General features: G+C 41.5%; 2 protein-coding genes across 3 annotated transcripts in view; one reads left to right on the top strand and one right to left on the bottom strand.

The window, feature by feature from the left end:
- The window catches only part of dnajc17 (DnaJ (Hsp40) homolog, subfamily C, member 17), a 157,692-nt gene extending 154,809 nt beyond the window's left edge, over positions 1–2,883 (bottom strand). The window contains exon 1 of the mRNA XM_073040346.1: positions 2,710–2,883. Within this exon, the coding sequence (XP_072896447.1) occupies positions 2,710–2,784 (75 nt within the window). The 5' untranslated portion in view covers positions 2,785–2,883. The remainder of the gene's footprint in view (positions 1–2,709) is intronic.
- A 262-nt stretch (positions 2,884–3,145) lies between these two features.
- zfyve19 (zinc finger, FYVE domain containing 19) overlaps positions 3,146–23,544 on the top strand; it is a 38,955-nt gene continuing 18,556 nt past the window's right edge. The window contains exons 1-6 of one of the 2 annotated variants that reach the window (XM_073040351.1): positions 3,146–3,336; positions 12,100–12,221; positions 14,239–14,292; positions 17,011–17,174; positions 20,475–20,620; positions 21,485–21,593. In XM_073040351.1, the coding sequence (XP_072896452.1) occupies positions 3,283–3,336; positions 12,100–12,221; positions 14,239–14,292; positions 17,011–17,174; positions 20,475–20,620; positions 21,485–21,593 (649 nt within the window). In that variant the 5' untranslated portion in view covers positions 3,146–3,282. The remainder of the gene's footprint in view (positions 3,337–12,099; positions 12,222–14,238; positions 14,293–17,010; positions 17,175–20,474; positions 20,621–21,484; positions 21,594–23,544) is intronic. The other variant, XM_073040353.1, reaches the window with a different exon arrangement.

Here is a 23,544-nt window from a genome sequence, read left to right on the forward strand (position 1 = left end):
TTTTCCCTTTGGCACAAAAGAGGATGCACCTCTCATCCTCCTTTGCACCAAAGGAAAAAGCCTTACCATGCCACGTGGAACCGGGATCGTTTGAAGAGCAGCAAGTCTCTGAAGCATTACAGAGGCTGTTTTGTTCATTACAGGCGGTGGCCACTCTAAATCCATTTCCTGTAATAGGCAACATAGCCTCAGTAACGTTCCACAAAGGTATGGTCAAAGGAAGCAGTTTACAGGACTGCTTGAAATCGGTAGTATAGACCACTTCAGGGCTTCATCTTCGGATCTGAATGAATACGCTGCAGCTGTGTGGATGAGAGTGTGCCTTCGAGAACATATCTAATCTTCCCAAATCAAAAGTTCGAGATGAACTACGAGGTTCATATTCTGCTGAGGGATACTTCCAGGGTATTTCAAGACTAGCAATTCAGAATTTAACAAGACATCCAGGTACGACTTATGGAAGGCCTTTGTGAGAGCAAAAAGGAAATTCCGTGTAAAGCTAAAGACATAAAGACATCATCACTTCCCATATAGCATAAATCTATCAGCGTAAATGGAATTGATTGTTCACTCCCTGATGAGCACAGCACCTTTTATGCATAATTTGAAAAAGGGAATAGCAACGCCTGGGAGAATCCCCATAACATCCAGCAATCCTGTGATCTCTGTCTTGGAGGCCAATGTCAGAACATCCTTCAAGAGAGTGAACTCTTACAGGAATTAGGCCCCAAAGGTGTACCTGGCCAAGTATTGAGAAATAATGTGCTGACCCACTGGGTGGAGTGAGAGACTGAAGACGTGCTTGAACACTGGCTGTGGTATGAGGTTACCCAAGGGGTTAAAAAAGTATAAATGAAAGACAGCAGTCAGGCTGGTTAGGATCAAGGGTCGATAAGAAGAGTTATAGAAAGATGGGGTGAACTAGAGTCCATTCCTCTGCTTTTGATTTCTGTGACAGATGACTTGTTCATCTGAAAATCATTAGTATATCTTTCTAGCTTATAGGAATTATAACTGTGTTTTCGAAATCTTTTGTGTTTTAGAAATCCTTTCTAATACGGAATTTTTTTTAAAAGATAGAAAACTTGTGTGTCTTAAATGTGTTTTAAGAATTTTACCTAAATTTAGACCCATATCACTAAAAATAAATAAACCCCGTTTTAAACTACTTTGTTAGCTGGAAATCTCTCTCCTTGGTAGAACGGGGAGGGGGGAGCACCACTCATATAGTGGGTATAGGTAGCTAAACACATTGTGGAGTACACAGTGAAGTGATCTAGCCTTTATTGAGTAGGGAGCTGCAGTATAATTTCACTTTAATGAAGATATTCATACCTATTTATATCCGATAGATCTTCATTTGAATTTAGAACTTTGTGGATAGCAAATCCAATATCATCACAGCCCTTTCTCCTCTTTTCTACAGACGTTGTTTGCTGAGGAATCCGTTTGGGGAAGTTTAGGGTTGTTGGTGGATGGAACAGGAGAGGGAGGAAAATGATTGATGATGGGGCCAAAGGGGAGAGCTGAAGGGAAAGGGGACAAAAAAAAATGGGATGACTAGAAGAGGAGAGAGGGTGAAAATACACAGGAGGGAGGGAGGATCTGAAATGGAAAATACAACACTCTAATCATAAGGTTGCAGGCTTCACAGGCAGAATATTTGGTGGTGTTGCTCTAGTTTGTATTGGGCTTCACCATGGCAATGGAGGTCAAGGATGTGGAAAAGGGAAGGGAATTTGAAATGTCATGTATCTGAGAGCTCAGGATTTTCAATGTATACAGAGCGCTGATGTATTGCAAATTAGTGACCTGGCCTGTGCTTGGTCTTACAATATAAAGGAGGCAGCACTAGAAAGATCAAATACAGTAGGTGAGGTTGGAGGAAGTAAATATGAATCTTTGCCTCACCCAGAAGGGTAGTTTAGGACCCAGGATGGTGATGAGGAAGAAATTACAGGAACAAGTGTGACCTCTTGCAGTTGCCAGCAAAAATGGGGAGGGAGGAATTAATGGACCAGGAAGTGGTCCCTGAGGAAGGTGAAAAGAGATGTGGAGCGGAGATGTGGCTTGCAGTGGGATCTTGTTGCAGATGGAGTAAATGACAAAGGACGGTGGAGGTCAGAGGGATGAAAAGTAGGAGGGAGGTGGGTCGATAGGAGTCCGTGAAATCAAAAGATGTTTGTTAAATTAAAACCAATACACCAACTATCTTACCCGCCATTTCTTTTAAGAACCTCGGTTGAAATCAAACAGGAATTCCTCAGCCCGCAGTTCCAACTATTTGCTTTTTACTAACGTGAAGTTCTTTTACAGGAGTTACGAATGTGTATAGTTCTACTTGATAATTAATTCGTCATGACAGTATTCCATTTGGTGTATGTGTGTGTGTTCTGCGCCTTGTTTTGTTTGACAATATACGTGTGTATGGTTGAATGATAATAAACTGAACCTGATAAATTCACCCACCACCATCGGAGTAAGTTATCCCGATAACTGTTTTAAAGGAAAAGCTCAATACTGTATTGAAACAGCCCCATAACTAATACCATACACAAAGTTTAGATGAAATGAGAGGTTCATTCAGGTTTATGAGCTCCAGTGCCCCATGTTGCCCTCCCTCCTACTAAATAAGCAGTTTAAACCCCAGCGTCGCGCCCACTGACACAGCTGACGAAGATTTTAAACCCGCGACCAGTATTTGCTCACCTCTTTGTCTGTAGCGTCCTCCCTAACATTTAGAAGCGAATACAGATCTAACTGCAGGATTTCTTTGGCTGCCATTTCACCAGTCTTACCAAGGAGTAACGCAAATTCCGACCACCAGATTGTAAACCGGACTACGACAACCGGTCTTTCAACCTGACCCGCAAAATACTCAAGTCTCCCGCCATGACTCTTGGGATTGTAGTTCCAAATGCAGGAACCCTCGCTTCTTTCTTCGCATCTCATTAGAGATAGACTACAATTCCCAGCAGGCATCAGAATGCATGCTGGGACTATCGTCAAACCCACAATCAAGAGAGCGCGGCGATTGATGATGATGCTGCAATGGTTTGTAGTCTAAATGTTATTTCTGTTCGGGTTACAGCGCCCGCTCTGAGAGAATAAGAACTACATCGCCCAGGGTGCTTCAGGTGTCGAGCAGTCTATCGACGTTTCCTGGCGCGAGGTTAATTAGTGTAAACTGACGAAGGGTTGTTGTGGATGGAAATTCATCCAAAATTTACCAGATTATTTTCCTTTTACAGTCTAGGACGTGTGTGTCACCACTGATTGGAGATGACTGGACGTTGCTTCGGCTGCGCGGCTAAATTCACTCTGCTGAAAAAAGAGGTAATTCAAGCAAATAAATCCTAGGCCTCTTTCTGTTTGTCTGAATCTTCATTATCAAACTTCAATATTTTTAGACGTGACAGATTGGGAGAGATTAAAGGAGGAGGGGTGGTATTTCTAATCAGGGAAAATGTCACGGCAGTGCTCCATCAAGACAGACTTGGAGGAGCGTTATGGGTGCAACTGAGAAATAAAAAAAGTATGACCATGTTAAAGGGGCTATATTACAGACCACCCAACAGGCCTAGGGATTTAGAGGAACACATTTGAAGAGGGATTGCAGACTGTTGCAAGAAACAAGGTAATTTTAACTTTCCACATATTGACTTGAAATTGCATACTGTACATAATGTCCTAGTTAAGATTTCTACTGCTATGCTGTAGGTATTTCATTTTAGCAGTTTTCTGCAAAAGCAGTGTGTCCTGCTGATAGAATGTTTTGGTTTTGGCAAAAGATAAGCAATGTTGTTTAACTTGGGAATGTTGTGTCAGTCAATCAGGATGGTGGGATAGGGAGCGGGCCGGAGAGAGATTTGTGACAGACAGCGGACTGGCTTGGGATCTTTTTGGTGGGAGCTGCAGAGCAGGACGGGGGGAAGATGCCGCAGAATGTCATGGGAAGGAGAGTCCCCATTGCAAGAAGTGCTTTGTGCAGATGAATGACTCCAAGGAAGAAGGGTCAATACTCCTGAGAGGGAGCCAGTTTGTTCGAGATGGGCTTCAAAGGAAGCTCAGATTGCAGTGTGTGCTTTCACACAGACTGTGGGTTTGGCACCGTGAGTGAGTAACAGTTATACCCAGCTTTGGAAGAGACGATCTCCAACAGTCACGTGCACATGTAGACTTGTTTAACTGTAATGGGCCTTTTTATATCTTTCTGATTTTCTTTCTTGTAATAACTGTTTGATAAAGCTGAAATTGCTAAATATACTTTCTTTATAATGTTATGTGGTGTACGATCTGTTATTTCTTGCTGACTGATAATAGCTTATGGGCAGTATTTCCACAGCATTCACTTGAATTGAGGTTTCTTTAATCGGAACATCACGTTGTTCCTGTTGGGTTGAATCCCAAATCATACATACCAAACCTAGACAAATATTGTTTATGAAAGACGGCTGCTTCACGTGGCTGTTAGCAGAGCTAACTAACGAGTTGAGTTTGCATATGAGCTCTGGTGAGAAGGTTACATGTGAAAGGTCTAGATGGGATAGAGCTTGTCAAATATGTTCAGGGAAGTTTCTTACATTTCTACGTAATAGTCCCATCAAGAGTGCCTGTGATACTGGATCTGGTAGGGGATGAGACAGGGCAGGTGACAGAAGTTTGTGTTGGGGAACACTTTGCATCTAGTGACCACAATGCCATGAGTTTCAAAGTAAATATGCAAAATGATAGAGCAAACACGAGGAAATCTGCAGATGCTGGAAATTCAAACAACAACACACACAAAATGCTGGTGGAACACAGCAGGCCAGGCAGCGTCTATAGGGAGAAGCGCTGTCGACGTTTCGGGCCGAGACCCGACAGTGCTTCTCCCTATAGATGCCGCCTGGCCTGCTGTGTTCCACCAGCATTTTGTGTGTGTTGATGCAAAATGATAGGTCTGGTTCACGGTTTGAGGTTCTAAATTGGGGGAAGCCCAATTTTGATCATATCAGAAATGATCTGGCAAGTGTAGACTGGGACAATCTGCTTTCTGGCAGAGGTGTAACTTGGTAAGTGGGGGGCATTCAAAAGTTAAGTTTTGAGAGTACAGAGCTTGTATGTGCCGGAAGAATAAAAGGTAAAGATAACAAGGGACCTTTGCTTTTTCAAGAGAGCCCTGGTTATGAGGAAAAAAAGGAGGTACATAGCAGGTATAGGCAGGTAGGAAAAAATGAGGTGCTTAAGGAGTATAGAAATGCGAGCGAACACTTAAGTAAGAAATCAGGAGGACTAAAATAAGACATGAAGTTGTTCTGGCAGACAAGGTGAAGGAGAATCCCAAGAGATTCTACAGATATGTTAAGAGCAAAAAGATTGCAAGGGTCAAAATTGGTCTTCTGGAAGATCAGAATGGTAGTCCATCTGCGGAACCAAACCTGATGGGGGAGATCCTAAATACATTTTTCTTGCATCTGTATTTACTCGGGGATGGACACAGAGTCTATAGAAGTGAGGCAAAGTGGCTTCAACTTCATGGGCCCTATACAGATTACAGAGGAGGAGGTGTTTGTAATCCTGAGGCAAATCAGGTGGATAAATCCCCAGAGCCTGACAAGGTGTTCCCTTGGACCCTACAGGAGGCAAGAGCAGAAATTGCTGGAACCCTAGCAGAGATATTTAAAACATCCTTAGTGACAGGGGTGGTACCAGAGGATTGGAGGATAGCTAATGTTGTTCCGCTGTTTAAAAAAGGCTTTAAGCATAATCCAGTAAATTATAGACTGGTGAGTCTGACATCAGTTTTGTGGGGAAAATATTGGAAGGTATTCTAAGGGACTGGATATATAACTTTGGATAGCCATGGACTGATTAAGGATTGTCAGCATGGCTTTGTGCCTAGTAGATTATGTTTAACCAAACTTGGGGAGTTTTTTTTGAGGAAGTTACCAGGAAAGTGGATGAAGACAAGGCTGTGGATGTTGCTTATCTGGACTTTAACAAGGAATTTGAAAAGGTCCCTCATGGGAGGTTGATCAAGAAGGTTCAGTCGCTCAGCATTCGGGGTGAGGTAATAAATTGGATTAGACATTGTCTTTGTGGGAGAAGCCAGAGACTGGTAGTAGATAGTTGCTTTTCTGACTGGTGCCTGTGACTAATGGTGTGCTGCAAGGATTGGTGCTGGGTCCTTTGTTGCTTGTCATCTGTATCAACGACCTGGATGATGATGTGGTTAACTGGATCAGCAAATTTGCTGGATGACACCAAGATTAGAGGGTGTTGTAGTTGGTGATGAAGGCTATCATTGGCTTGCAGAGGGATCTGGACCAGTTGGGGAAAAAATGGGCTGAAAAACAGCAGGTGGAATTTAATGCAGAGAAGTGTGAGGTATTGCAATTCAGTAGGACCAACCAGGGTAGGTCTTACACAGTGAACGGTAGGGCACTGAGGAGTGTGTTAGGACAGAGGGATCTGGGAATACAGGCCCATAATTCATTGATAATGGTGTCACAGGTAGATAGGGTCGTAAAGAAAACTTTTGGCACATTGGCCTTCATAAATCAATGTATTGAGTACAGGAGATGGGATATTATTTTGAAGTTGTATAAGACATTGGTGAAACCTAATTTGGAGTATTGTGTGCAGTTTTTGTCACCTACCTACACAAAAGATGTAAGTTGGCTGAAGGAGTACAGAGAAAATTTTTAAGGATGTTGCTGGGTCTGCAGGACCTGAGTTATAGGTTTTAATAGGTTAGAACTATATTCCTTGGAACATTGAAGATTGAGAGGAGATATACTAGAGGTATGCAAAATGATGAGGTTATAGATAGGGTAAATGCAAGCAGGCTTTTTCCACTGAGGTTGAGTGGGACTAAAACCAGAGGTCATGGGTTAAGGGTGATAGGTGGAAAATTGAAGGGAATATGAGGGGAAACTTCTTCACTGAGAGGGTCATGAGAATGTGAAACACAAGTGGTGGATGAGAGCTCAATTCCAAAATTGAAGAGAAGTTCGGATAGGTACATGGAATAGTAGGGGTATGGAGTGCTATGGTCCTGGTACAGGCCACTTAAATGGATTAAATGAGACAAATGGCCTGTTTCTGTGCTGTACTCCTCTGACATGTACCTATCTAAACATCTCTTAAAGGTCTCGAGTGTTTCTGCTTTCATTGCCTGAAGGGGTCGGTGTTATGTCCACTTATTTTTCACATTATATGTTTAATGATTTGGATGATCAAATTAATGGCTTTGTGGCCAAGTTTGTGGAAGGTGTGAAGATAGATGGAGGGACAGGTAATGTTGAGGAAGCGGGACGCCTGCAGAATGACTAAGACAGATTGGGGGAATGGGCAAAGAAATGTCACATGGAATATAGTGTAGGGAAGTACATGGTCATTTACTTTGGTAGAAGGAATAAAGATGTTGACTATTTTCTAAATGGGGAGAAAATGCAAAAATCTGAGGTGCAAAGGGACTTGGGAATCCTCATACAGAATTCCCTAAAGGTTAACTTGCAGGTTGAGTTGGTGGTAAGGAAAGCAAATGCAATGTTAACATTCATTTCAAGAGGACTAGAATATAAAAACAAGGATGTAATGCTGAGGTTTTAAAAGACATTGGTCAGACTGCACTTAAGAGTATTGTGAGCAGTTTTGGGCCTCTTGTCTAAAAAAAGGTTCGTTGGCATTGGAGAGTCCAGAAGAGGTTCAGACGAATGATGCTGAGAATGAAAAGGTTAACATTTGAGAAGTGTTTGATGGCTCTGGCCTGTGCTTACTGGAGTTTAGAAAAATGAGGTGGGGGGAATCTCATTGAAACCTGTTGAATATTGAAAGATCTGGAAAGAATGTATTTGGGGAGGATGTTTCCTATAGTGGGTGAGCTTAGGACCAAAGGACACAGCCTCAGAATAAAGGGTCATCCATTTAGAACAGAGGCAAAGAGGAATTTCTTTTGCTCAACAGTAGTGAATCTGTGGAATTCATTGTCACAGGTGACTGTGGAGGCCAAGTCATTGAGTATATTTAAAGTGGAGGTTAATAGGTTTTTGATTAGTCACAGCATCCAAGGTTAAGGGGAAAGGGTAGGAGAATGGGGTTGAGAGTAATAATAAATTAGCAATGATGGATGAGCTGAATGGATTGTCTCTCCCATCACCTAGGCAGCGCATGCCAGTACCCGTTGCTCTGTGTATAAAAGAAAAAAAACTTGTCCCTCTCATCTCCTTAGAACTTACCCACTCTCGTCTTAAATACATGCCCTCTAGTATTAGACATTTCAACCCTTGGAGAAAAATATAGTCTGTCTACTCTTTCTATGCCTTTCATAATTTTATAAACCTCTGTCAGATCTTCACTCAGCCTCTGCTGCTTCAGAGAAAACAACCCAAGTTTGTCCAACTTCTCATTATAGCACATTCCCTCTAATCCAGGTAACATCCTGGTAAACTTCTTCTACATACTCCCCAGCACCTCGTCATCCTTCCTATTATGGGGCAACTAGAACTCCATGCAATACTCCAGATGCGGCCTAGCTAGAGTTTTATAAAGCTGCAGCATAACTTCCTGACTTTCGAACTCAATGCCTCAACATATACCATATGTCGTCTTAATCACCCCATCAACCTGTGTAGCCACATTCAAGGAGCAGTGAACTTGGACTTGAAGATCCCTCTGCTCATCAATATTGTTAAGAATCTTGCCTTGTACTTTCTCTTACATTTGACCTACCAAGCTGCAACACTTCACACTTGGCCAGATTAAACCCCATCTGCCATTTCTCCTCCCTTATCTGCAACTGATCTATATCCACACTGTATTCTTTGTCAGTAATCTACATTATCCACACCACCACCAATCTTCGTCTCATCTGCAAGCTTACTAACCCACCCATACAGTTTCCTCCAGATCATTATATACATCACAAACAGTAGAAATCCCAGTACAGATCCCTGCAGAACACCTACAGATGACAGACCTCCAGCTAAAATCCCTTTGACCACTATCCTCTGTCTTCTATGGCAACCCAGTTCTGAATCCAACTGGCTAATTCACCATGGATCCCATGCATCTTAATCTTCTGAATGATTCTCCCATGAGGCCTTACTAAAATACACGTGGACAACATCCACAACTCTACCTTCATCAGTCACGCTTCTTTTTATAATTAAATATTCAGAATGCTATGAAGCTTTGCATATACCCCAGTTAATAGATTATAATGTTCTATCTATTGCAAACAGATTGTCTTTACTCAAAAGAAATTTCAACTTGCATTTATATCATTTTTAATTTGGGGGGAAGTTGTAATACAGTGCTTTATGGACATGAGAATATACAGGAGTTTATTTTTTGTTTGAACAAACTAGCTTTTAAAGTTGCTGAATTTTATTTAGAAATTCTGTGAATCTAAAATGCAGAGAATTGTGCCATCATGGTAGTACAAAGACAGTAAAAGATTCAACAAAGCCAGCGAAGAATATAGGACAAAATCTAGATGAAAGACAAATAAGTTGTAATTGTGTCTTGTAAATCCTTATTGGTGACAGTATGCAGTGATTTTAAAATTAAATGCATAATGGTACAAAGATTGAGAATTTGTTTTGGTTTCCTTAAGATCAAGAATACCATACATCTATGGTTATCAGCTCTTGGTCTCCTTGTTAGTTTATCAAATCATTGATTGCTCACAGAGGAGCCAATATCTGAATATTGGCTAACAGAATCCCAATGGGACATTAAGTAATCTTGCTTGAAAGCATCAGTTTAGAGTTGAAACAGACTTAAAGCCAACTCATCTGACAATAATATTTGGAGAAATCTGTCGTAATCAACATTCTGTCTTGTCATAGAGGAAAGTATAAGGCCTCGTGGTATCTCCCTTGATCCAAGCGTTAGGCACCTACTAGGGAACAAAAGGCCATCTGGATCACTGACGGAATGCCAGCTGCTTACTGCCTCCAGTCGTGGCTGTAAAACTGGCCTCAAAATGTTGATTGTGACAGAAACACTGATGCAGGAAAATCAATATCAAAGGGCTCAAAAGACCCTGCAAAGAAAGTTCTAGCGTGTTAATGCCTCACAAATGACTTCTAATCAACAGGAGCCACAGAGACTGGAATGTCCTGGAGTCCACTATAATTAACATTTGTGAAGACACTCATGACTTCTCTACCAGAAAACACTGAGACTGTTCTTTTTTGTGAGATTGACTGGGAGTTTAAAAATCGAATGCAAAATTATTTTCGTGGCAGCTGAAGACTATAAGGTCCAACGAAAAAAGATTGGAGGCCCTAACAGTGGATCATCAGTGGAAGGAGCACAGGAGATCCAACTACTTTAATTTGTCAGTGCTGTCGAGACTATTTATGGCCAAGTACCCAAGCACCATCTTGAGAAGAGGTAATGACATAGAAAAGGATGTATCAGGGATACCACCTACTGGAAGAGGACATCCAGGACCCTCTTCAACCAGCACTCACTCTTTGATGCGCCTACCCTGAGTGATATCCTTTAGTCCACTAAGCATTAGATTTTCTATGCTGCTCCCATCATGGCAACAGCATGAAAAAGTCACTAACAAAGCTTCTAGAATGGACAAAATCCTCACTGAAGTACTGGAACATGACAGAGAAGTGCTCGTGCAAATTTATGACAGCTCTGAGAAGAACAAAACACATTAGGGACTGCAGAGGCTAGGTCTGCTTTCCTAAGAGTAGGAGAGGCTGAGGGAAAATCTGTTAGATGTACACAAAATAATGAGGGGCATGGATAAGGTGAATAGTGAGAAACGTTGCTCATAGCAAAGGACATTGGTTTAGAGTAATGGATAGGATGTTTCAAGGGCATGTGAAGAAGGGCTTTTTCATCCAGAGAGTGGTTGGAATCTGGAAAGCACTGGGTGGTAGAGACAATCTCTCACAACTTTTAAGAAATATCTAGACAATCACTTGAATGGTCAAGTCACAGAGACTATGGACCAAGTGAGTTGAAATGAGATTGCTACAGATTGGTGCTTGATGGTCAACATGAACATGGTGGGCTCTATGACTCTCTTTGTGGCTGACCAGAAATCTGACCATTTTAAAGAAGGAAGCCATGTCCATTTGTAGTAAATGTAGAAGGGTCTGCCGGTATCATCTCAAAGGTACTTTTCAACCACTCTCTTTGAATGGGCAGTGTTTTCCACCCCTTTCCTCTGCTCTACCTGGTGCAACCTTCCCATCGTTTTTCATCCCTCCTCACCAAACACTTTGTCTTTGTCTCTCACCTCTCCCACTTTCCCTTTATACTGCCCTTCTCTCTCCATTCTCTGTCTTGATGCTGTGTTTCAACTTGGGACTTCCGACAGTTCTTTCATCTCCACACAGATGCTTGATTAACCTGATGAGTTTCTGCAGCAGATTGTTTGTTGGTCTGGATTCCAGCATCCGCAGTCTCATGTGTCTTGAGTTTCCTAGAGTCACAATACAGATTTTGTCATTCAAGGGATACAGTGGGCGTGCTCTTCACTACACAGAGCATATCGGAGGACAGCAGTATTCACTATACATGGCATGTTATCAACTGCACAAAAACATTAGCTCTCTATTAATAGGGATTTGTGGAGCTCCTCTTCAAATTGTGCTGTCCTCAAAACGCTCATCTTTCTACATCTGCTAAATGATGGTATGAACATCTAAGAAATTATGTTAACTGGTTTACCATAGACCCATTGCAAACTGAGGTGAAGTGAGAATCTGCTATTGAACTCCCCTTCTCAGCCTTCATTACAATATTCCATGCTGTCACCATCAAGGTTCCCCTAGAATGGAAGAAGCATGCATGATGTATGGGAAACCATTCAACCTTGGCCAGTGCACACCCCAATCTCAGACATCAATTTGCAGTACACAACCAATATTTGCATTTTTCTAATTTCCTGACAGGTTCCAGAACAGGGTTTTGATATTCTGTCCTTACTTAACCATTGTTTTAGATATGTATTATCTGTTTTGTCCTGCTTTTATCAGTTCTACACAGTGCAACTCTCAATGGGTGGGGGAGGGGAAATATCTGGTTGTTGTAAGTTAATTGACATTTTTTAACTCACGATTGTTTCAAAACTTTTTGCAGCTTGCATGCAAGAACTGTGGCTATGCGTATTGTTCATCTTGCCTCAGTTACAGTGCCTTTGTCCCCTGTGGTGGGCATACACAGCAAAAGGTCTGCAGGCAATGCCATGGAGCACTTACAAGGTAACTAATGATACGAAAGTAGCATAACCAAGAAAACTAGTGAATTATCTCTTGTTCATAATAAACATCATTAAAGTGCAGATGTTAGAAATCGCAAATAAAAATAGAATTTGTTGGAAACATTCAGCTGGTCATGCAGCATTTGTCTGGGTGTTTTCTACCTGTTACAGTAACTCTTTCTCTTTTCATAGATGTTGTATTACTACAGAATGTTTCCTGCGTTTTCTGTTTTATCAGAGACATGAGAGACTAAAGATGCTGGAATCTGGAGTAAAGCAAACAAGTTGCTCAAGGAACTCAGCGGGTCAGGCAACAACTTTGGAGGCAAAGGGATGATCAGCTTTCTCAGTTGAGACCTTGCATCAGCATTGAGGGTGTGAAAGGGAGAATCAGATTTGTGTTTATTATCACTGACTTGTTGTGAAACTTGTTGTTTTGCAGCAACCGTTTGGTGCTAGATGAAGAGGTGCATGTGGAGGAGTGGGGCAGGTGGAGCCGAGTGAGGAGGAAGTGATGGGCAGATGGAGAAGGGAGGGGTGGAATTAGCAACAGACACTGGGAGGTGACCTGTGGAGGGCTGTAGATTGTGGAATCTGAAAAGAAAGGAAGGTGATGAGTACAATTAGATAAAGGAGGGATGGTAGGCAGATGAGAATGGTGGGAGTAGTGCATTGAGGACCCAGTGTTGTTAGGCAGATGGAACCAGGTGGTGCAGGAGAAAGTTGCCCAGTTTTTTACCCCTCCCCTACCTGACTCCATCTACCTAGATAGGTAGATGGAGTCAGGTAGGGGAGGGGTAAAAACCTTACCTGATTTCACCTATCATTGCCCCCCCCCCACCCACTTTACCTCTTTATTCCAGTTATCTTTGTCTTTACACTCTCCGTCTTGATGTGATGTCTTAACCTGAGTTATCAACCACCCTCTTTCCTACACAGGTGCTGCCTAACTTGCTGAGTTCCTCCAGCTGCCTCTATTTCTTCTTGTTATTTTTATGCATATTGTCACTAAATCAGAGCTTATGGTGTTACATAGGAAGAATAATTGAAATAATGTAAATATTTACATATTACTTTTTTTTAAAAAAAAAGCATCTATGTAACATAGCACAACTGACCACAACATAATTGGGGTTACTTGTATAGGAGTTCTGCTATTAGTAGTTTATTTGTCACTGTTAATAAATAAATAAATAAATAAATGGGGGGGGGGGGGGGGGGGACCTTTTTTATATAGCAACTTATTGTCTCAAGGTACTACCAAACAAAATTTAATGGTAAGCCTCATAAAGTATTAAAGTGGGTTTGTGTAAAAGTGGGGTCCGCAGGAAGGAAAGTCAGGAATGAAGGGCCTCAGCAGCTGAAGGCAAGGCCACCAGAAGAGGAACGATCAAAATGGAAGTTGTAGAAGAAATTACAAGGGATGATATCTTGATGGATTATTAGGTTGTAAGGGACAATGCTATGGAATAATTTGAATGCGAAAATGAGAATTTTAAAAAGCATTTTTTAACCATTGCAAATGTAGGTTAGTGAGGACTGGATGAATGAAATGACGTCTATTGAGACTCCAAGCAGACTTGGATAGTGTTTATGGAGAATGGGAAATGTGATTTTTGGTTAGGGGCATTGAAAGAGTCAAAATTAAAGTTTATAAAAGCTTGGTGAACAATTTGAAGTGAGGAAGAGCTGGGCAGGAAAGAGGACAACTAATGGATTAATATAATGACATTTATAATCTTTGAACCAATAACTGGATCAAACATTGAATCAAAAATATGATATTACCCCCACCCTATATATGGCCCAGACAGTTCATAATCTCTGCTATGACCACACATTTTTTTCATTTGTGTATTAAATATCCATAATTGCCATTTTTAAAGGTCTGATATTTGCTTAAGGATGCAAAAACAATTCACACTCTGGGAGAAAGGTCAAGGCTAACAGTATAGTATGTGAATGTAGAGCAAGAGGGAGAGAAAATAATTTTAATGAATATTTTTGTTCTTTAACAGCAACAAAAAGCAGGGCAATACTGCAAGATGGTCTCCACCAGAAAACTACAAAAAGTAAGGGTTGCTTCCAGATTGGTGGATTGTATTTATAACATACATTAGTAAGTGCAAGTGTAATATAGAACTGCAACCTCTTTGGATTACTTTATGGCTTTAAAATAAAGGTAGCTGCATCAGAATGGTATCGGTGGAAAACTAGCAAAGATGTGGGAAATTAAGTAGACGAGTTAATCTCCATTCAGTATAAATGACTCATTGGATCAGTAGTTGGTGTTCCAGCAACTGGGTTCATTTCTGACCTGTATGTGCTGAGTTGCTTGTCCTCCCTGTAACTACGTAGTTTTTTCCCTGGGTGCCTTGTTTCCTCCCACATTGCTCTCACTTGCTGGTGTGTTAAGTTGCCTGTATGGTAGGCGGGGTGGCAGATAAATTAGGGGAGTTGATGAGCTACGAGAGAGAATAGTTTACAGGGAAGTAGTGAATAAAGAGACAGATTAATATGGGAATGCTTTGAGGGTTGACATAGAGTCAGTAGGCTAAATGTTTTCCCTTGTGTTACTATGAAATATGAATTCAGTAAATGAGGATGTGTAGATTAGTGATTGGTGGTTAGAACAGGTGTAGTGGGCTTAAGGTCCTCTTTGTTTGTTGCATGACTGAATGACTTTAATGACATGGACACTGACCATCTCCTAACTGCCTTTGAGCTATATCCTTGTTAAAGTTCAAGTGGAGATGATATTGAACTTTGAGTACATTTTCAACGCAGTAATTACCATTTACCAGCTATTTTTTTTTTCTGGATGACAAATATCTTTACAAATTGAAATTGGACTTGGACCATAAGACATAGGAGCGGAATTATGCTGTTCAGCCCATTGATTCTCCTCCACCATTCAATCATAGCTGATCCCGGATCCCACTCAACCCCATACACCTGTCTTTTTGTCATATCCTGTGAAGCCCAGACGATCAGGAAACTATCAACTTCCACCTTAAATATACGCACGGACTTGGCCTCCACTGCAGACTATGGCAGACCATTCCATAGATTCACTACTCTCTGGCTAAGAAAATTCCTCCTTACCTCTGTTCTAAAAGGTTGCCGCTCAGTTTTGAGGTTATGCCCTCTAGTTCTGGATACCTCCACCATTGGAAACCTCCTATCCACATCCACCCTATCTAGTCCTTTAAACATTCTGTTATAAATTAGAAAGTCTTGTTGATAGTAAAGCAAAGAATGATAGAGATCTTTGTCAGTTAACAAATGGGCTGTGGAATGAAAAATGGCTTTCAACTTCAGTAAGTGTGAGGAGTTGCATTTTGGACCGTAAACCAGAGTAGGACATATACAATGAATGGCAGAGCACTGTCGAGTGTTGTGGAACAGATGGACCTGGGAGTACTAGTGCAGAGTTCGTTGAAAGCAGCAGCACAAGTAGTTTCTTTTAGCGTGTGAGGTAATTTTAAATTCCTCTCAAACATCTAACCAATTATTATAATCACTGATCTTTTATTATTTTCTAGGTCACTTTTAAACAGTTTTTGCCAGTTTTCCTTTAGCGTCAGAAGGGTCTCCCGTGTGTCCATTTCCAAAGCGATCTTTTGAAAAGTACTGTGTTTTGTGCAACTGCTCTTAATCATCTGCTTTCTTGATACACTGTTCTTTGGGGTTCTACTTGCACTTCTTTCACTTCCCCTGAAGGATACAAAAAAAGCAAGAAAGGGAATTGGACACCTACTTAAACAGGGAGAAATTGAAGGGTGATTGAGAAATATTGGGAAAGTGAGAGTGAGCCAGCCAGAGTCCAGCTACCATTTTGTTCTCTCTTTTCCTAATTGTAATTTCCTGAATCTTCTACAATGAAATCTGCAAACTCATAACATTTTGTGTTCTCTCAATTCAACTTTAATCTTGGTCGTCTTCCGATTAGTACTTCTAGCACCGAGGTTGGATAGGTGCTGTCATTCAGCTCTGAAAGTGACATCAAGACAGCTTTACAGTGTCTAAATTTGACATCAATAATTACTCCCTTTTTTTTCTGTTGGAATGCACGTGATTTTCCCTTGGTGTGCCTTCGGTAACATTGTAGAAACTCAGTAATGTGTTAGATATGGATGAAAATATCTGTTAGAGAGCGGATAACTCTGCATGCAATTATTGGGCCAAACTGAAGTAATATTTAGTTTTGCCCCTCTGATTGCTCTGCTGCTTCCTTACTATTTTCCATTAACCCTTCAAATTTACTTTTTGTTTTCGTACATATCCAATCCCCTTTGAAGTTTGGAGACACAAGAGACTGCAGATGCTAGAATCTGGAGAAACAAACAATCTGCATGTCCTGATGCAGGGTTTTGACCCAAAATATCTACAATTCCTTTCTACTCAAAGATGCCACTCGCCCTGTTCCTGGACTCCCTAGTGATGCTGTGAGACCCTAGTTCTGATGCTCCCTTTAAACATACAAGGTTTGCTGGAACATTTATCACTTCTCCTGTGTAACCCCTTTTTTAAGTTATGTTACAACATAATCCTTATCCTTATGTAACATAATCCTTATGTTACAACATAAAGATTAACAACATCCAGTGATCTGGAGAAACTGCCAGTCCAGCATCACTGAAGTTCTGCACATGCTTGATTAATGGAGTTCTACTGCAGTAAGGTTTTTCTGAGATGACAAAACATGGTTTATGTGATCCAACATAAAAAAAACTTTCTCTAATTCCTCTAATGATCCCTGTCCAATAAAACTGTCTTCTGGTTTGTAGGCGAGTAGCTGCTTTGGAAGCCAAACAGCAAGGTCAAACGGCAGTCCAGAAAGCAGGGTGTCAGGCGTCCAGCGTTGGCATGAAGTTTAAGCACTGGGGTCTTTCAAAAGAGGATCAAGCCATTGCTGAACGACTGGAGAAGCTGAAGGAAGAAACCAAACCAAGTTAGTTCCATTGTTAATTATTGGATTACATTGTTAATAATGTTAATTATTGCTTACCGACACAACCAATTGACAGACAACACAATAGCCACTGCTCTACATACTGTCCTTACACATCTGGAGAAGAAGGATGCTTAAGTGAGAATGCTGTTCTTGGACTATAGTTCAACATTCAACGCCATAACTCCCTTCAGGCTCGACAGGAAGCTCAGAACCTCGGCCTTCACCCTGCCTTGTATAGCTGGATCCTGGACTTCCTGTCAGATCGCCAGCAGGTGGAAAGAGTGGGCGCCCCCACCTCCACCCCTCTGACTCTCAACACAGGAGCCCCTCAGGGCTGTGTACTAAGTCCCCTCCTTTACTCTCTGTATACCCATGACTGTGTTGCCACGCACAGCTCTAATCTGCTAATTAAATTTGCCGACGACATTGCATTGATTGGCCTAATCTCAAACAATAATGAGATGGCCTACAGGGAAGAAGTCATCCCTCTGACACAGTGGTGTCAAGATAAAAGCCTCTCCCTCAATGTCGCAAAAGCAAAAAAACTGGTTGTGGATTACTGGAGGAATGGAGACGGGCTAAGCCTTATTAACATCAATGGATCTGGGGTTGAGAAGGTATACAGCTTTAAGTTCCTCAGCATCCACATCATCGAGGACCTCACGTGGTCTGTACACACCAGCTGCGTGGTGAAAAAGGCACAACAGCACCTCTTTCACCTCAGACAGTTGAGAAAGTTTGGGATGGGCCCCCACATCCTAAGAACTTTCTACAGGGGCACAATTGAGAGTATCCTGACTGGGTGCATTACTGCCTGGTATGGGGACTGTACTTCCCTTAATCGCAGGAATCTGCAGAGAGTGGGTGCGGATGGCCCAGCACATCTGTAGTTGTGAACTTCCCATGATTCAGGACATTTACAAAGACAGGAGTGAGAAAAGGGCCCGAGTCACCCCAACTACAGCCTATTCCAGCTGCTACCATCCGGGAAACGGTACTACACCATTAAAGCCACAACCAACAGGCTTCCAACAGGATCGACAGCTTTCTCCACCAGGCCAATAAACTGATGAATTCATGCTGATTTGAGTGTATTTCTGTGTTACATTGACTGTTCTATTTATTATAAATTACTGTGATTGCACATTTAAGCAGAGACGTAATGTAAAGATTTTTACTCATGTATGTGAAGGATGTAAGAAATATAATTCAATTCAAATATTTGTGACCACTTGCAACAGCAGCAACAACAGCCCATTCCTGTATGCACTTAAAGTTAGTTGTAAGATGTCACCTTGAACCACAGTTGTCCCTGTGATGAAAGAAATCCTACAGTGAGGTAAGTGTTCCAGGATTTTGACCGAACAATAAAAAGAAGGGAAAATGTGTTCATTTGGGTAACAATTGTTACGAACCCCGTAACTGGGTCACTTACCAGCAAAGATAGAGAGGTCCGTTGAAGTCTGATGGTACTATTTTTAACAGTATTTATTAGTAAAAATACACAAAAATAATATCAATGCAAACATACAGATAATATACATCTTCAATACTAAATCTAAAAGTGCGGGTATAATAATAATCAATAAGAAATAGCTCTATTGTTGTCTAGGGGATAATGTATTGTCCGATGGAAATATAAAAGTCACTCAATTCATGCAGGCTGCAGCTTCTTGATTGGAGAGAGACAGATTTTAGAAACTTGCCGGCTTTTCCTTTTATCCGATCTTGATCCGTATTCGTCCTTTAGCGAGGCCGTTCCGTGGAGGACTTGTCATCCGGGCAAGGATGGACACACACACAAGCCTCCACTGGTCTCATACGTTTCTCCTGGTGTGTCTCTTCTTTAGCTAAACCGTTCTTCCGTGGCGATCCCGCCAATTCCCCAGGCAAGGGAAAAGGACACACGCGAGCCCCACCGGCTGTCACTATTAAACGCTGTCACGGGATTTCTAGCGTTTCTCCTGGTGCGTCTGAAGGGGTTGTTCCCCAGACCCTCTTTTATCCTTACTCACGGGGTCTCAGATGTCAGTCAGGTTGGGATGATGCAATCCCTCAACCAGCCCACTCTGGTCATTCCCTGAGGGCTTCAGTGAATAGTACAGTACTCAATACACAATTCCGTCTCCAAGAGACAATTGGTTCCGTCTTGCGGAGGCCAGGACACATTCCAAACCCTGTGTATTCTGGACGTCTCTCTCTCATTTCCTGGGTCCCAGACCCGAATTAATAGCGATCTTGCGATTCTCAAAAAGGAGGGGGCTACTTTGTACCCTTCGGCCCCTCAGAGTTGTGGCACATTTGTAACACAATAACAAAAGGTTTTGGCTGATCTTCGCAGAAATTTCATTGGCCAACAGGATTTTAGCTTGATTCCTGCAAGCACTGTAACGATCCTTGTTATAAATGGGTTTGTAAATGTTCACACAAAGGCATTCTTATCCTATTGATGTTCTGAGCCATTGTTTTTAACCCTTTTCAGATATTACCTCAATATGTTCTTTCTATTCTTATGTTACTTAAGCTATGACTTTACTCAAAACTGGAGTTGTGATCAAAAGGTACAATTTGTGGGTACACCAATTAATCCAATCTGATGCTTCCAAGCCATTCAATAATTCCAAGGTTATCTGTTGCACAGTACTGTAGCGATTAGTGTAGTTGCTTCACAGTACTAGTGATTACCGTGAGGGGTTCGATGCCAGCGTTCTCATGGATGTGTGGATTTTCTCTGTGTGCTCTAGTTTCCTCCCGCATTCCAAAGCTGTGTAGCTAGGGTTAGTGAGTTGTGGGCTTGTTATGTTGGCACAAGAAATTCAACCCCAGCACATTTGATTCATGTGTGAGAAATAAACTGATCTTTAATCTTTATTCTGTAATTAAAACAGTGTCTATTCCCTCATCCATGTACAAGATATATCACCTTTTATTCATCTGAATACAGCAAAATACTTATGAATACAAAGAGTGTGACTGGAAGTCCATTTCAATGTAGAAAGATTCATCCTGATACTATCAAATATCTCTGATATAATTCTGAAGCCGGGACAGTTTAATATCGATCCTGTCCAGAAAAAGTTTTGTTTCTTTTCCTGACCTCAATTAGTACAAGATTCAACAATACCAACCCAGACAAGCAAAAACAGGCAAAACTTGGACCAAGTAGATTTTTTTTGGCTCAATCCTCAGCAGAAATGTAAAAACGAATCTGCAAGTTTTAATTGAATAACCTGGATCAATCTAAGTGAGGCATTTCCTCCATACTGCATTGTATCAATATGTTATTGTATGTTGCAGAACATGTAGCCTCTCAGAAAGAGATTGAGTGTCGGCTAGCTGCACTGAAGAAGGAACCTCAGCGACCCGTACCCTCCACCAGGGAAATGGAGGACAGGCTAGCCCTATTAAAGGGCCAGACCCCACCGTCACAGATCCCTAAACCTGTAAGAAAGTCTAACATCTTGGTACCGTGCTGAAAGTATACTTAACACACTTTTATATGACCAAAAAAAATCGGAGCCTACAATTTGCTGCAAAAATATGAAAAGTAGCTTAGAAATTTGATAGATTTGGCTTAATGTGCACTTTTATATATTTCTGCCTATGATCACAACATGTGGATTTGGCACTACACAGTATATTATTTCTTGTTGGTGCCTCAGTTCTTCACTAAATGGCCAGATTTAAAACTGGTGCTTGGCTCATTGTGTACAAGGACCAAACCCAGCCCCTGCTCACTGCTGTCCCGACTGACATTAGCTGAGTTTAGTGTACACTAGCAATTAACTTTGCAACCACCTGCTATTGGAGTCATACTGCAAAGAAATGGGCCCTTCGGCACAACTGGTCCACATAAGCTAAGATTCCATAAGACATAGGAGCAGAATTAGCCATTCGGTCCATCAGTCTGCTCCACCATTCCAATGAAAGATGCCCCTTGTGGCTCAGCCCTCGAATCCTGGCAATATGCTCATAAATCTCCTCTGCACTCTTTCCACTGTAACGGCATTTTTCCTTTACTGTGCTGAATGATCAGTGTTCTTGGGTGCTTGGTCATTCAAATTAATATTTTTGTTATTAGATAATACATAAGAAATAGGGGCAGGAGTAGGCCTTCTGACTTGTTGAGCCTGCTGTGCCATTCTCTAAGATCATGGCTGATACAACTAAATGTTTTTCCTAAAATGACCCTTCCTCAGCCTATTAAATAACCAGCAATGAAAATAAAGCCCAAGTAATCATGAATTTGTCTGCAAAATCACTTGCGTTCAAGAAAGCTCAGTTGAATTCTCTTCCTTTTGTTCTAGAATCACCCAGCTCCCGATAACAGGGCGCAAGCAGAACAAGTCAGTGACCTTCTCGAGCAGATGTCAGAAGAGGCAGCTATAGATGCGAAATATAGCTCTGGTGTTAAAAGTAAGGTGTTTTATTATTTATTGAATTATTATTTTTATTAAATATCTAAGATTCACCATGATTGTTCGCTGCTTCTTTCCCACAAGGGGGGGTAGAAAGAACATACCTGATATTAACTTGTGCTCACTTTTTCAATGGCGGGCATTGAATAGCTTTTACTGTTAGGAAGCTTAGCTGTTTTATTTTTTATCTATGTTAGGGCATGTCCTGTTGACATTCATTTATGCTATCTAAAATGTCACCTTGGCAGAAGCAAGTGAGCAAAGCCTGAAATAAAACTTGAAAACATTTGTTTTTTTTGTGGTCTGGTATTTAATTGAACAGGACGTTTGCACACTAAGGGACATTAAGTACCCTGAGATACTGTATTTGACTTTTGGTGAAAATGTGACTGTAATAATGTCACTAATAACTGGTTAAGAATTCAGAAGACACTTTTCATTAGTCAGGCCATGGCTGGAATGTGGAGCATGCTTCTATACATGAGTCATTAAAATGAATAGCTTGGGTGTGCTTCAAAATAAATGAGAGGGAGAGAATGCTGATGCCGTTGGGTGTAGTAGACTGGGAGAAGGCTTGTTCATTACCTGTCTCTGTGCTGAAAGCTCACAGTAATCTCCACATTCGTCAAATCTTTATCTGAGCTTGTGCAGCATGATGTACACTCTCCTCAGCCCGGGAGCTAGAAGCCTGTGGGAGTTAGTACTCTCTTTTTGGACTCTGAGGAGTGCAATGATTCAGCACAACAGCAGGGTCCATGCCAGTGTCAGAATCTGGAACTTCTGGCAGAAACACAGTAGCTCCAGGCATTAGGATTGACATTATCAGAACATTCAGCTCAGTATCTCCATGGTTGGCTGTTGCAGAAAAAGCCTGAAGAATGCAATAACAATAGGGTTGTTGTGATGGGAGATTTTAACTTTGCTAATATCGATTGGCATTTCCTTAACGCAAGGGGTTTTGATGGGGTGTTCAGGAAGGTTTCCTGACGCAATATGTAGATAAGCCAACTAGAGGAGAGGCTGTACTTGATCTGGTATTGGGAAATGAACCTGGCCAGGTGTCAGATCTCTCAGTAGGAGAGCATTTTGGAAGTAGTGATCACAACTCTATCTCCTTCATCATAGTGCTGGAGAGGGATAGGAGCAGACAATTTGGGAAAATATTTAATTGGGGCAGGGGGAAATGTGATGCTATTAGGCAGGAACTTCAGAGCATAAACTGGAAGCGGATGTTCTCAGGGATATGCAAGGCATAAATGTGGCAAATGTTCGGGGAATATTTGCATGGAGTTATGCATAGGTTTGTTCCACTGAGGCAGGGAAAGAATGGTAGGGTTAAAGAACCATGGTGTGCAAAAGATGTAGAATATCTAGTTAAGAAGAAGAGAAAAGCTTACAAAAGTTTCCAGAAACTAGGTACTGTTAGAGCTCTAGAAAATTACAAGGTCGTTAGGAAGGAACGTAAGAATGGAATTTGGAGAGCTAGAAGTGGCCATGAGAATGCTTTGGTGAGCAGGATTTAGAAAAACCCCAAGTTATTCTACAAGTATGTGAAGGGCAAGAGGATGAGCCATGTGAGATTAGGACCAATCAGGTGTGATAGAGGAAACGTGTGCATGGAGTTGGAGGAGGTAGCGGAGGTACTTAATGAATACTTTGCTTCGGTAATCACCAGGAAAACAGACCTTGGGAATTGTGGGGATGGCTTACAGTGGACTGAAATGCTTGAGCATATAGACATTCAGAAAGAAGATGTGCTGGAGCTTTTGAAAAGCATTAAGTTAGATAAGTCACTGGGACAGAATGAGGTATACCTCAGGCTACTGTAGAAGCAAGGGAGGAGATTGCTGAGCCTCTGGTGATTATCTTTGCATCATCAATGGGGATGGGAGAAATACCAGAGGATTGGAGGGTTGCAAATGTTGTTCCTTGTTCAAGAAAGGGAGTAG

This window comes from Hemitrygon akajei, chromosome 3, assembly GCF_048418815.1.
Source record: "Hemitrygon akajei chromosome 3, sHemAka1.3, whole genome shotgun sequence".
Lineage (NCBI taxonomy): Eukaryota > Metazoa > Chordata > Chondrichthyes > Myliobatiformes > Dasyatidae > Hemitrygon > Hemitrygon akajei.